General features: G+C 39.2%; 1 protein-coding gene across 1 annotated transcript in view; it reads right to left on the bottom strand.

The window, feature by feature from the left end:
* Positions 1-13346, bottom strand: part of LOC107022243 (remorin-like) — a 35311-nt gene that overhangs the window by 13317 nt on the left and 8648 nt on the right. The window contains exon 3 of the mRNA XM_015222914.1: positions 12590-12671. Within this exon, the coding sequence (XP_015078400.1) occupies positions 12590-12671 (82 nt within the window). The remainder of the gene's footprint in view (positions 1-12589; positions 12672-13346) is intronic.

Raw genomic sequence — 13346 nt, 5'->3', positions numbered from 1 at the left:
CAGGACGGACCATCGAGTGTATGACGGTCCATCGGAGATGTCCGTCAGAGGACACTTGGAAAAAATAGAGACCCTTAGGACAAGGGTCTCTGATCGTCATGACGGTTGTGCAGGACGGACCGTCGAGAGTCCGTCGAGAGTATGACGGTCCGTCGTAGATGTCCGTCAGAGGACACTTAGCAAAAGTATGGAGACCCTCAGGAGATGGGTCTCTGACCGTCATGACGGTTGTGCAGGATGGACCGTCGTGGGTATGACGGTCCGTCATAGATGTCCGTAAAAGGACACTTGGAAAAAGTTGGAGACCCTTAGGAATAGGGTTGCAGGACGGACCGTCGCGGGTATGACGGTCCGTCGTAGATGTCCGTAAGAGGACACTTAGAAAAAGGTGGGAGACCCTTAGAATAGGGTCTCTGACAACCAGAACAGTTGTGCAGGACGAACCATCGTGGGAACGACGGTCCATCGCATGTGTCTATTGGTGGACACTTGGAGAAAGTTGGAAGCGAGGTGTTGGGGGTGTTGGAACGGACCCTATGACGGTCCATCGTGGGTATGACGGTCCGTCATCAGGATCTTGTTCTGTCATTCATTTACAGAACTGAGGATTCCACATTCATCTTCTGTGACTCACATTGAATACTTAGTGATAACCTATATGTTTCTAACCCAAATACCTAGTAAACTAGCAATGCTAAAGCACCTATTTCTAGAGTTTTAACAATACAATTTGAGGATCCTCAACCTAGGTCAGACAAAATTGGATCAAAGAATGAAGACCCATCAATAAGAAATAGGCTAATACTTATTGATAAACAAAAATGCAATGTAAATGGGTAGAAATCAAAGAAAAATACGTGAGAATTTGAGAAAAACAAGCGAGGAAGGTACTTGGTGATCAAGAATTGAACCACAGCAGCAGACTCCGACCAGTAAAAGTGAGATATCCGGAATTGGGGAATTTGGGGAAGAGATCGGTTGATAGAGAAGGGAGGTAGGAAGTTGGAAGTGGAAATGTGAGGGAAATGGGAGAAAGAGGGAAGGAAATGGGTGAAATGAAGGGGTGGGTTTTTTAAATGTTACCAATTTTCAAATTTCCCCCAACCGGGTCGGGTCGGGTCGGGTACGCTCATTAATGACGGAATGAGTCCCCGAGGATGGTCCGTCGCAGATGCAATGGTCTGTCATTGGTTCCGTCACGTGTGCCCTAGTTTTGAAAATAAATGAAAGACGTACCTGGCACGACAGATTCATGCGACGGTCCGTCGCATGCGTGACGGTCCATCGATGTGTCCATCAGTGACTGTTGTAGTGTGATTTTTTGCAGAATTTCCTGGTGATGTGCCTGCAAATTTAAAACCCATTAGTAGAAAATTCTACCATTGCTAGAAATAAAATATAAGTATTGGGTTGCCTCCCAACAAGCGCCTGATTTAACGTCGCGGCACGACTGAAGACACTTGATTACTCAAACTTCATCAAGATGGTATGCCTCAATTACTTCATTTGCTGATTCAGCATGCCCGAAATAGATTTTTATGCGTTGTACATTCACCTTGAACCACACACCCTCCTTAGTATCCAACTCAACTGCTCTATGAGGGAATAGGGTAACCAAGTAAGGACCAATCCATTTGGAGCTTGCCCGGAAACAAGCGCAACCTAGATTGAATAAAAGCACCAAATCCTCAACCATAAACTCTTGTTTTTCAATTTTTAGGTCATGGTATTTTTTCATATTTTATTTGTAGAGGGCTGAGCTTTCATAAGCTTTCAGGCAAAATTCATCGAGTTCATTCAACCCAGTTAACCGTTGTTTTGCAGTTTCATTCCAATCCATTTTAAACTTCTTCATAGCCCACATGGCTTTATGCTCTAATTCAACCGGAAGATGAAAATATTTCCCATATACAAGTTGGTATGGGGACATACCTATGGGAGTCTTATACGCTGTCCGGTAGGCCCAAAGAGCATCATCAAGCCTCCTTGACCAATCCGTTCTACTAGTATTCACTGTTTTTGACAATATATGTTTGATCTCCCTATTTGACACTTCAACTTGCCCACTAGTTTGAGGATGGTAAGGAGTGGACACATTATGGCGAACCCCATATTTCTCAAATAATCCCTTGAACAATCTGTTGCAAAAGTGGGAGACCCCATCACTAATAATTGCCCTTGGGGTGCCAAAACGAGAGAATATATTCTTTTTTAAGAACGCAGTGACACTCTTCCCTTCATTATTTGCGAGGGCGATAGCTTCCACCCATTTAGATACATAATCAACCGCTACTAAAATGTACTTCATTCATGCGAACTAACAAAAGGACCCATAAATTCAATACCCCAAACATCAAATAACTCAATCACAAGAATGGGGTTTAGAGGGAGCTCTTGCTTTCTTGAAATGCCGCCATCTCTTTGGCATCTATCACATGCTTTAGCAAACTCATGATCATCTTGATGAAGAGTTGGCCAATAGTACCCACGTTGTAATACCTCATGAGCGATTCGAATACCACTATGATGTCCACCAACGGGTGAGGAATAGCATAACTCTAAAACACTCAACATATCACATTCTGGCACACAACGCCGAATAAGCCCGTCGGCACAACTCCTGTATAAATATGGTTCATCCCAAAAGAACTTCTTCACATCGTACATGAACTTTTTTCTTTGAATGAAAGGACAAGTCTGATGGAATAATATCACTAGCCAGATAGTTCGCGAAATCTGCGAACCATGGAATCAAGTCTTGTGAGACAGCCATACATGCTCATCGGGGAAGGTATCATCAGTATCAGTCTTATCCCCTAACTCTCTCATAGCTTCATCTTCTAGTCGGGACAATTGATGGGAACTTGATTTTCGGTCCCTTTTCTATCCCTTACTTCAAAGTCAAATTTTTGTAGCAGTAATACCCAACGAATCAACCTCGATTTTGCATCCTTCTTTACAATCAAATATGTCAATGCTAAATGGTCAGTATGCACTATAACTCTAGTACCTAGCAAATAGGAGCGAAATTTTTCAAAAGCAAAGACTACTACAAGGAGTTCTTGCTCAGTCACTGTGTAGTTCTTCTGAGCTTCATTTAGGGCTTTACTAGCATAGTAAATGGGGTGAAGGGTTTTTTTCTTTATTTATCCCAATACTACACCAAGAGCAACCCCACTAGCATCGCACATCACCTCAAATGGACTGTTCCAATCCGGAGAAATAATGATAGGTGCAGACACCAATTTTTCTTTTAGCTCGCAGAATGCTTTAAGAAAGGATTCATCAAAATAAAATTTATAATCTTTCTCCAGCAGTTTGCACAACGAATGTGCAATTTTTGAAAAATCTTTGATGAATCTCCGGTAAAAACCTGCATGCTTAAGAAAGCTTCTCACCCCTTTTACAGAGATAGGTGGGGGAAGTCTCTCTATTACCTCGACTTTAGCTCGATCAACCTTTATGCCCTTTTCTGAAATGCGATGACCCTAAACAATACCTTCTTTCACCATGAAGTGGCATTTTTCCCAATTTAGTACTAAATTGCAGTCTTCACATCTCTTAAGGACCTCAGATAAATTGTTCAAACACCGCTCCAATGATTCACCAACCAAAGAAAAATCATCCATAAAAACTTCTATAGTATCTTCGACCATGTCGGAGAATATCGACATCATACATCTCTGAAATGTGGTGGGTGCATTGCACAACCCAAACATCATTCTCTTGAATGCAAAGGTCCCATATGGACAAGTAAAGGTGGTTTTCTCTTGATCTTTTGGTGTAATAGAAATCTAATTATACCCCGAATATCCATCAAGAAAACTGTACCACCCTTTTCCGGCAAGTCTATCCAACATCTGATCCATGAAGGGCATAGGAAAATGGTCTTTTTCAGTCCGTATATTTAATTTGCGGTAATCCATACACACCCTCCATCCAGTAACCGATCTCATTGGAACAAGTTCATTTTTCTCATTAGGGACCACAGTCATTCCCCCTTTCTTAGGTACACACTGAACATGGCATACCCAACTACTATCGGCGATCGGATAGATTACTCCGGCATCCAACCACTTAATGATTTCCTTCTTCACGACCTCTTGCATAAGTGGATTTAAGCGTCTGTGGTGCTCAATACTTGGCTTATGATCGGGCATGAGTTGGATTTTATGAAAACAAATACCAGAATGGATCCCAATAATGTCCGCAATAGTCCACCCAATAGCTCTTTTGAACCTTTTTAGAACTTTCACCAAACTCTCAACTTGTTGTTCATTCAGGTCTGATGCAATGATTACCGGCAAAGTGTCACCATTTCCCAAGAATTCATACCTGAGATGAGGTGGGAGAGATTTTAGTTCTAGCTTTGGAGCCTCCTCTATAGATGGTTTCGCGGGTGGAGACTCGTGATTCTTCATGTCTAACTCATATTTCTTCGGTTTCAACCAAACATCACCTCGATCAAGAACCGCGACTAATTACTCATACTCTTTAATGCAATCGTTATCAAAATTCATTATCACTGCCGCTAATGCTTCTACACCTAGAAGTTCTTCTATTTGTGTCTCAGATGACTCACCAACGTTGTAGGAGATAGCAGATACAGATTGGATCTCACCACTCTGCCTCATATACATACCGGTGACCACAGGGGGACTCTTCATCTTCACCTATAGAGCGCAGAGCATAAAAGAAGTTCCTATTTGGGGGTTAGTGACTAGGACAACTTTATTGAGATTGACCACTCCCTTTCTCTTGAATCGTGACATTAGGACAATCCTTGACTTTATGGCCCTCTACCTACAAATGTTGAAGGTCACTTTCTCATTGTTCAACCAAAATTTCATCTGCCCCTTTTCCATATCTACCAAGGCTCTTCCCGTAGCAAGGAATGGCCTCCCAAGAATAATGGGCACTTCAAAATCGACTTCACAATCAAGAATAACAAAATCTGCCGGAAATATGAACGGCTCCACTTTTACTAGAACATTGTGGAGTATCCATATACGCCTTTTTACTGTTCGATCGGCCATTAGTAGCCGCATCGCAGTGGGCTTTGGATCACCCAAACCCAACTTCTTGTAAATCGAGAGGGGCATGAGATTTATGCTTGCCCCCAGATCACATAATGCTTTCGCAAAATGTAATAACCCGATTGTACAAGGAATAGTGAATGCACCCGAATCTTCTTTCTTTTGTACCAGAGATCTTGTAGCAATAGCACTACAATGCTGCATTCTATCATCATCCTCAAAAGTGACCGATCTTTTCTTTGTAACCAGATCTTTCATAAAATTGGCATAACCGGGCATTTGTTCTAAAGATTCTACTAATGGGACATAGATGTTTTAACATTGTTATAAAATGCCGATATTTACCATCCTCGGTCTTTTTCACTAATCTTTGAAGAAATGGTGGTGGTGATCTAGGCATGGGAGTTACCTTTTTAGGAACTTCAGCACCTTTTCCAGTGTTATCTTCTACTTGACCATTAACCTCTATCACTTTATCAGTATGTTTTGTCACCTTTTTCTCATTAGGCGGCATAGGTGGGTCAATGGTTTGCTTACCACCGCGAGTAGTGATTGCCATACAATGTCCATCATTTTTTGGATTTTGGACAGTGTTGCTAGGAAGAGTGCCCGGTTGCCGTGTGTTCACAGTCGCAGATAATTGGGCCAATTGTAACTCAAGCTGCTTAATTGATATTGCATGTGTATCGACTTTCTGCCCAATACCCGCTAAATCACTCCTCAACTCTTTAGTGTGCTCATCACTAGCATCGAACCTCCTCATCATTTTGTGCAACATATCTTCAACTCGCGCCATACTACCTCCACCATCCCTAGAAGTAACTTCACGATTTTGAGGAGGAACATAGGGCCCATTCCTATCATTTCTATTACCATAGTTACCCCTTTTGATGTTGTTTTAACGGTTGTAATTTCCTTCTCGAACATAATTAACCTCACGGTTATAGTTACCATAGATCCAACCTTGGTTCCCTTGACCTTTGCGCCAATTATCCTGATTAGAGCCTTGGGCACTCGGTCGGAAACCCCCCGTCTGCTCATTTACCGCATAGGAATCCTCCTCATAATAGCATTCATAATTTGGTGGTGGTGGTTTAGACAAGTAGTTAACTGCATTTGTCTTTGTTGCACCCCAGTGACATGTTTTAATACCAACCCAAGCCCAATTCTCATCTGATCCATCTCTTCACGAATCTCATTTGTGGCTGGGTTGTGAGTGGATTGCACAAGAAGGTATTTCTCCCAGTATCTAACTTCCTAGTACTCCAAGCTTTATTGTTCTGGGAGATTTTCTCTAACTTTTCGGCAATGTTAGCATAAGTACACTCCCCATAAGAACCACCCGCTATAGTATCCAACACCACTTTATTATTATCATCCTATCCCCAATAGAAGTATTCCTTCAGTGACTCATCATCTATGCGGTGATTGGGGATGCTTTTCAAAAATGAGGTGAATCTATCCCAAGAACTACTAACTGACTCTCCTGGTAGTGCCACAAAGTTGTTCACTCTGTCTTTGTGGTTTAGTTTCTTGTAGACCGGGTAGCAGCGTGCTAAGAAAACGTCCCTTAGTTGGTTCCAAGTGAAAATTGAGTTATAAGGGAGCTCAGTGAACCAAATAGCAGCCTCTCCCGTCAGTGAGAGAGGAACTACTTCTAGCCCTATTACATCCAAATCCAAATCAGGTCTCCTTACACAGCTTTTACACACTGCCCTTACCTTAGCTATATGGGCATGAGATCCTCATAAGGTAGCCCTGAAAACAAACCTCTGGCAGTGAGCATTTGCACCAGGATACTAGTTACCACAAAGGTGTGGCCTGGTGGTAGAGGGGGCAAGACAAGTGGCCCATCGGAGTCTGCTATATTGTCGTAGCCTCTATAGTATTCTTGAGGACGTGGAGTGGGATTTTTTCCCCTCTGTTGATTTTCACCCGGAGCATCGGGTAATAACTGACCATGAACATCAACCGTAGCTGGGATGTTCTGGTTTGGATCATCATCGTTAATACCCAAGTTTCGATTCATATTGCATAGTGTATGCTCTAATTCGTGATCGTAGGGAAACAAGGGTTCTCTTCCTCTCCGTGTATTTGGCATATAAGGAAGACAGTTCTGCAAGAATCAAAAACAATAAAAAAATAAAATTAAGAAAATATTGACTAAACTTTAGTAATAAGTTTAAGTTAATCTAAAAGCTACTTTCCCCAGCAGCGGCGCCAAAATTTGATACGCTCAAACTTACTTCTCAAATAAGAAGTAAAGCGGTCGTATCAAGTAAAGAACCCAACTAATGAGGTTGGGATCTTTCCCATGAGGAAAATAGTTCAGACTTCAATCTATTATTACTATTATTTAGTCAATTATTTCCTTAGAAAACAAAAGACAATAAAAGGGGGGTTTTATTTCTAAATTAATAAAGATAACTAACTAAAATAAAGTAACCAACTAACAGAATCAAACCTTGGAATTTAATCAATTAATAAAAGTAACTAGGGTTTAGTGTTCCCCACAGTTCCATGGTCGGACTTGATCCCAACAACCAAGCAATTTAGCTTGGTTTGAATAATTTCGAAAAACATCATTAACATATCAGCAGTCTCTGACTTTGACTTGATAAACATACTCCACGTGAATATTGAGTAGTCATCCACGACCACCAGGATGTACTTCTTTCCGCTTTGACTCTGGATTTTCACAGATCCACACAAATCCAGATTTATTAACTCAAGGACCCTTGAAGAACTAACCTATTTCTTTGATTTAAATAAGGATCTGGTTTGTTTCCCTCAGACACATGCATCACACACTTTGTTGTCACTGAACTTCGACTTTGGCAGACTACAGACCAGGTCCAAATAGACTAGTTTGTTCAGTAGAGAAGATCTCACATGAACAAGTAAACATTTTCACTTTGTGCACTTAAGCATGTTAGATCATCTCCATGAGTTATTTCTAATTCTGCCATATACATATTTTTCTTCCATCTAGCCATCAGCATCACCATTTTGTAGACGGACAAGTGACAATACATTTGTCTAACAAAAACATGACTTCATTTCCCTTATTGCATATATGGGAAACACTGCAGAGACTGTATTTTAACACACTCACATAGTACACATTTTCAATGGAATCCTTAAGAGATTTTCCAACTCCAAGGATATACCGCTTCTTTCCGTCGCCAAAAGAGACACCTTCACCTTGAAGTGCCTTAAGTGAAAAAGTTTTTGGTGTTTCAAGTCATGTGTTTTGAGCAACCACTATCCATAAACCAGCACTTGCTGTTATTTCCTTCACTCACCTACAACAAACATTACTTATTAGGCATGGGAACCTACTTCAGTCTAAGTTCCTAGATTACTGATAAAGGTTTAATGAGAGTGTTTTTTCCAAATGTGGCAGATTAGTTCTTTTCATGTTCGAGGCCTTATGAACAGGTGCATGTCCCATTCTTTTAGCACTTTTCTATCTAGAAGATCTAATAGTAGGATCAAATCCCCTTTTCTAAGCCTTTTTCTGTCTAAAATAGTTAGAGAATTTCTCTTGTGCGGCCTTCCAAGTGGGGCAACTCCCTTTTAGGTGGCCATTTTGACCAAAGTGAAGACACAATAAATTGTCTGAAACAGATATATATTTGATGTGAGTGTTATAGGGAGGAGTAATGTTCAGACTACCCAACCGCTTTTTGTTATAGTTGCTTTGACCGTGATGTTTAAGAGCAGTTTGGTGGAGCTGCTCTATTTTAGAGAAATTTGAAGTTCTTCCTAAAGACGAACCATGCCCCATTTCATCTAATCATTTCTTTTCAGGGCTAGGGCAAGTCTAGTCTAAGCCGTATGCAGATTGCTTTCTAAATCTACTTGCAGGTTAGTGACTTCATCCTTTCTTTTTCAAGATTTCTCAATCATTAGATCTAATTGCTCCCTAAGTTCTACTTTTTCAGATTCTAGAACCATCACTTGTTCCTCAAGAACTGACACTTAAAGCACCATCATCCCCTTAGACTATCGAGACTACTGTTCATAGAGTTTTATTCAATGTTAACTCTATAACAGAGTCAATCAAAAGATTTGCTAGATTCCTCAGCCTTCGAATGGAGTAAGTATTTAAGTTTTGCCTAAGGTCAAAGAGGGTTACCTGTTATTCATCATCTCCATCATCTGATTTCACCATGAGGGCAAATAGCCCCATCAAACATATTTGCCTCATCTTGAACAACCAACATGGATGCATCATTAGGGCATCTGGTTCTTCTGATTCACTGGAAGAGTCTCTCCATATAGCAAAGGCTTTCTCCACAACGTGGTAAGCTGCTGCTTTCCTTGCATTTTATCAAGGACCAAGTCCCTTCTTTTGTCTTGTTTGCCTCCAGGTATATGATACTCTTTCTTTTCCGATTTATGCATTGGACAATCTCTCATAAGGTGCCCAACCTTTCCGCACCTAAGACAGATGTCACTTGAAGTTGCAGTTCGAGAAAGATTTGCCCATTTCCTCAACACTCTATGTTTTCTTACAATTTTATGAAATCTTTTGGTAAGATAGGCCATGCTATCCTCTTCACTAGATACTTCACCAAATTAAATTTTGAGGACTTGTGACTTGTTCTTTCTACCTTCCTTTTCTAAGATGTCCTGATTATTTTCATCTCATTGGTTTAAGATTCCCAATGAGAGCATCCATTTTTAAGAGTTTCAAATCCTTAGCCTCAGTAATAGAATCCAATTTACTTTCCCAAGACTTAGAAAGGATTCAAAGCACTTTCCTAACTTTATTGCTTGTGCTGATAGGTTCACCCAGACTTTGTAGCTCATTGGTTATGGAGGAGAGTTTTGTATGCATATCATGAATAGTTCTAGTCTTCCTTCATTGTGAAATTCTCGTATTTCCACCTATGATTCCTTTACCTGCTCTGTCCCCTCATAAGTGGTCCTTATGAAATCCTAGATTTCTTTTGCTCATTCACATGCAGAAATCTAATTATATTCTTCAGCACTAATGTGATACATCAACAAATTTTTGCTTTGTAGCTTTTCTATATCTTCCATCTGTCCGCTTCGTTGTACTGTTGCCGAGTCTTCAGAAAAACTCTTGTTATTTCACCATCCTTCACTTTAGTGGTTTGAATGAAGGGTCTATCCAACACTATGTACCATAGTTCGCAGTCTTAAACCATCAGATAGTCGTGCATCCTTGTTTTCCACTGGCCATAGAACTGACCATTGAAACGTGGTGGTCGTGTTGATGATTGTCCCTCTTCAAGGTTCAACAGAACAACCATTCTTTGAAAGGAGTATCTCTCTTGGTGTTAATAGCTAGAGGGTACCCGCTTTGATTACTAACTTATAGAATGTGTGCATCCACTACCGATCAATAGACCAGGTACCTTGACTAAACCAAAAAGATATCACAGAGTAAGTAACAACAATAATACAACACCAATAGTTTTTTGTGGAAACCTCTTTGCTTAAGGGAGTAAAACCACGACCTGTTGCACAGAATTTTCAACTACTTCTAATCTTTCTTAAGAAAAAGTGAACCTAGTTACATCCAACGTGAGAAAAAGTTATTAATCTCACGACCAAGTAATCACTCTATTAGTTGAAGAGCTTAAGCATATACAACACTTCCCACTAAGTTATCGACCCTGGACAACCTAGACTTTTTCTAAGCAGATACAATACTGCCCACTAAACCACCTAACTCTAGATGATTTACAATTTGATTGAGCAGATACAACACTGCCCACTAAATTAGTTAACTCTACCTAACTTATTCCTTTGCATGAAACGACTATCTGAATCTTTTATAGATGTAGGATCATATTTACAATATATGTTCAAAAGAATTAATCCTAAGACCACTAAGCTTACTGCTCTATCTGGTTCGAGTTTATATTGAGAATGAATCTTCACATGAGTATTAGCCTTTGCAAGAGTTCTTGAAAGTTTTTTCAAGTTGCAAAACCGAGGTTGTGACCATTCGACATTAGTTTAATGAATAGTCAAACCCTTTGATACCATGCCATTGGTCGAGGTTTCTGCCCTTTTTGCCACAATTGCAGAGCATGCACCAAACAACTGTATTTTTTCTAGCCTGGCAGTGGAGAGTGTGTCGCACTATGAATCAATTCACTTTACAAGGTCCCTAGGTTTGTTAAATCATCAGTTGGAGACTATGCACCAACCTCTTATACTTTTTCCATCGGGGCAGTGGAAAAAATATATCACACTATAGACCAGGTCCCTGAATTTGTAAAATCATCAAAACTACAAATAACAAATTTCATGCATGATTAATTTATGAGTGAATAGGTTGACAATGAAATAGTAGATGATGATATGTTTCAATCACAACAAGAGTTTGAAGATGACATGTCTGATGCAAATGGATTTGACGAATTGTTGTCTAGTGAATTCCACATAAATAATGATGTGATCAATGTCCATATGAGTCATTTGTATAATCAGCTTTCGAATGAATTACTTCTTATTGAATTGTTAATGTAAATAGATTTCCCTTAAGCATGATACTGCGTTTATATCTCTCTTCAGTAATTTAACGATCGCAATAAGCACACAACAACCTTGTAACAAGGGATTCATTTTTAGTGTCTAATTTCAAATATTGTGAATTAAGAGGCTTGTTTTGGAGTTGGCCACATCTCTAATATAGTAGGTTTCATTCAAAACAATTCCAAAGATAATTTTGACCAATCTTATATACACTCGAATACAATTTTATGCACTCGTAATAACGAAAGCAATAGATTCCATAAGGCATAAGCACACAATGTTTCTAATGCAAACAAATTCTCAATCCACAAACTTTACTATATGACTTCTATAACAAGTATATGAATGTAGTATTTTCCACTTCATAAACATTTAAGGAGTGGTTTCTTAGGAGAATTTCCAGTGTCCCAACATTTTGTTGTCATAACCTTTGCGGTAAGAAGATTTTCTCCACATTAGCTTGAGTTATCACACTTTTTTCTTCTATTGACCTAAGGACTAGAGCAATCTTGTTTGTAGTTTCTCAATGTACTCTACCTTCTTTTTCAACAATTGCTCTTGCTGACCCACAAGATGTGTAAGGCTAAAACAACCACAAATATACTTCAGAAGCTAAAATGTATGAACAAGATGGTACATAGAAATTGTAATTGATGGCGATTAACAATTTCAACCACAAATATGGTTTACTGAAGACAAGGATATGGTTTTTGAGGCATTAACACATATGACTTATATTAACTAATATCAGACCGAACCATCAAATAAATGGAAAGTTAACAACTACACATGATTAGTCCAACAACATTATTTGTTGAGAATCCTGAAACTTATATTCCAAAAATTTTACTCAAGCATCTAGCATTTCTTTTCACTAAAAACATGATATTATTGAACAAAGACAAACAAATGGAATATTTGTGGCATTACGAGATCTCTGTGGGGGTTATAATAACAAAATCACGGTCACAAGATGATGTGACCATAATAACTCATTAGATTATACCATGTAGCAAAATAGAATGACTTCTCACCTTAGTCCTTTTTAGCTCAGCCTCTAAGCTTGCTTTCTTACTGTTCTCCAATGCAAGAATTTTAGCTATCTTTTTCTGAGCTCTGTCAACAAAGTAGGAAAAACCTGATCCAAATTACCAACTGTAGTCAAATTCATGAGTTATAATATTTCTTGAATCATTTACACATAAATGAATTAATCCAAATGCCATAACAAAGTGAAACAACTGTCGTACAATTGATAATTTCACTTCCAAAATAACAAATAAAATAGCTTTAAGACAAGTGATAAGATCTTAGTGTGTCTCGATGTTTTGATGATCTTCTCACAAATGCAGGGACCCGGTCCTTTGCCGAGTATGAAGAACCTATTCAGTTGTCAAAGTGCTGGACAATTATAAAAGTTCTCTATGTTAGGAAGTTTGTGAAGCGGCAGAGTACTTCACCGATCAGAAGTGACGAGGTTGTTTATTTGATGTGTAATAACTCTTCATGGTATAATTCAAACAAACAACAATTCATTTACTTATTCATTCAAAGAGAGACATTTATCAAGCTTCAAGAACAGTAAGGGAATTGATAGAAGTGCTTTCATTGCTTTTTGTACTTGTTGTATTTTGTTTGCTTGTAATCGTACTTGCATTGTCGGATTCTTTTAATTGTGAAAGAAACGTTTCAAATCTGGGTGAATCATTGTAAGGGATAGGCTTAATGTAGAAGACACCGAGCTATGGGATGTTATTCTTGATGGACCTTATATTCCCCTGAAAGAAGTAA

This window comes from Solanum pennellii, chromosome 6, assembly GCF_001406875.1.
Source record: "Solanum pennellii chromosome 6, SPENNV200".
Taxonomy (NCBI): Eukaryota; Viridiplantae; Streptophyta; class Magnoliopsida; order Solanales; family Solanaceae; genus Solanum; species Solanum pennellii.
This window is presented reverse-complemented; position numbering and strand designations above follow the sequence as displayed.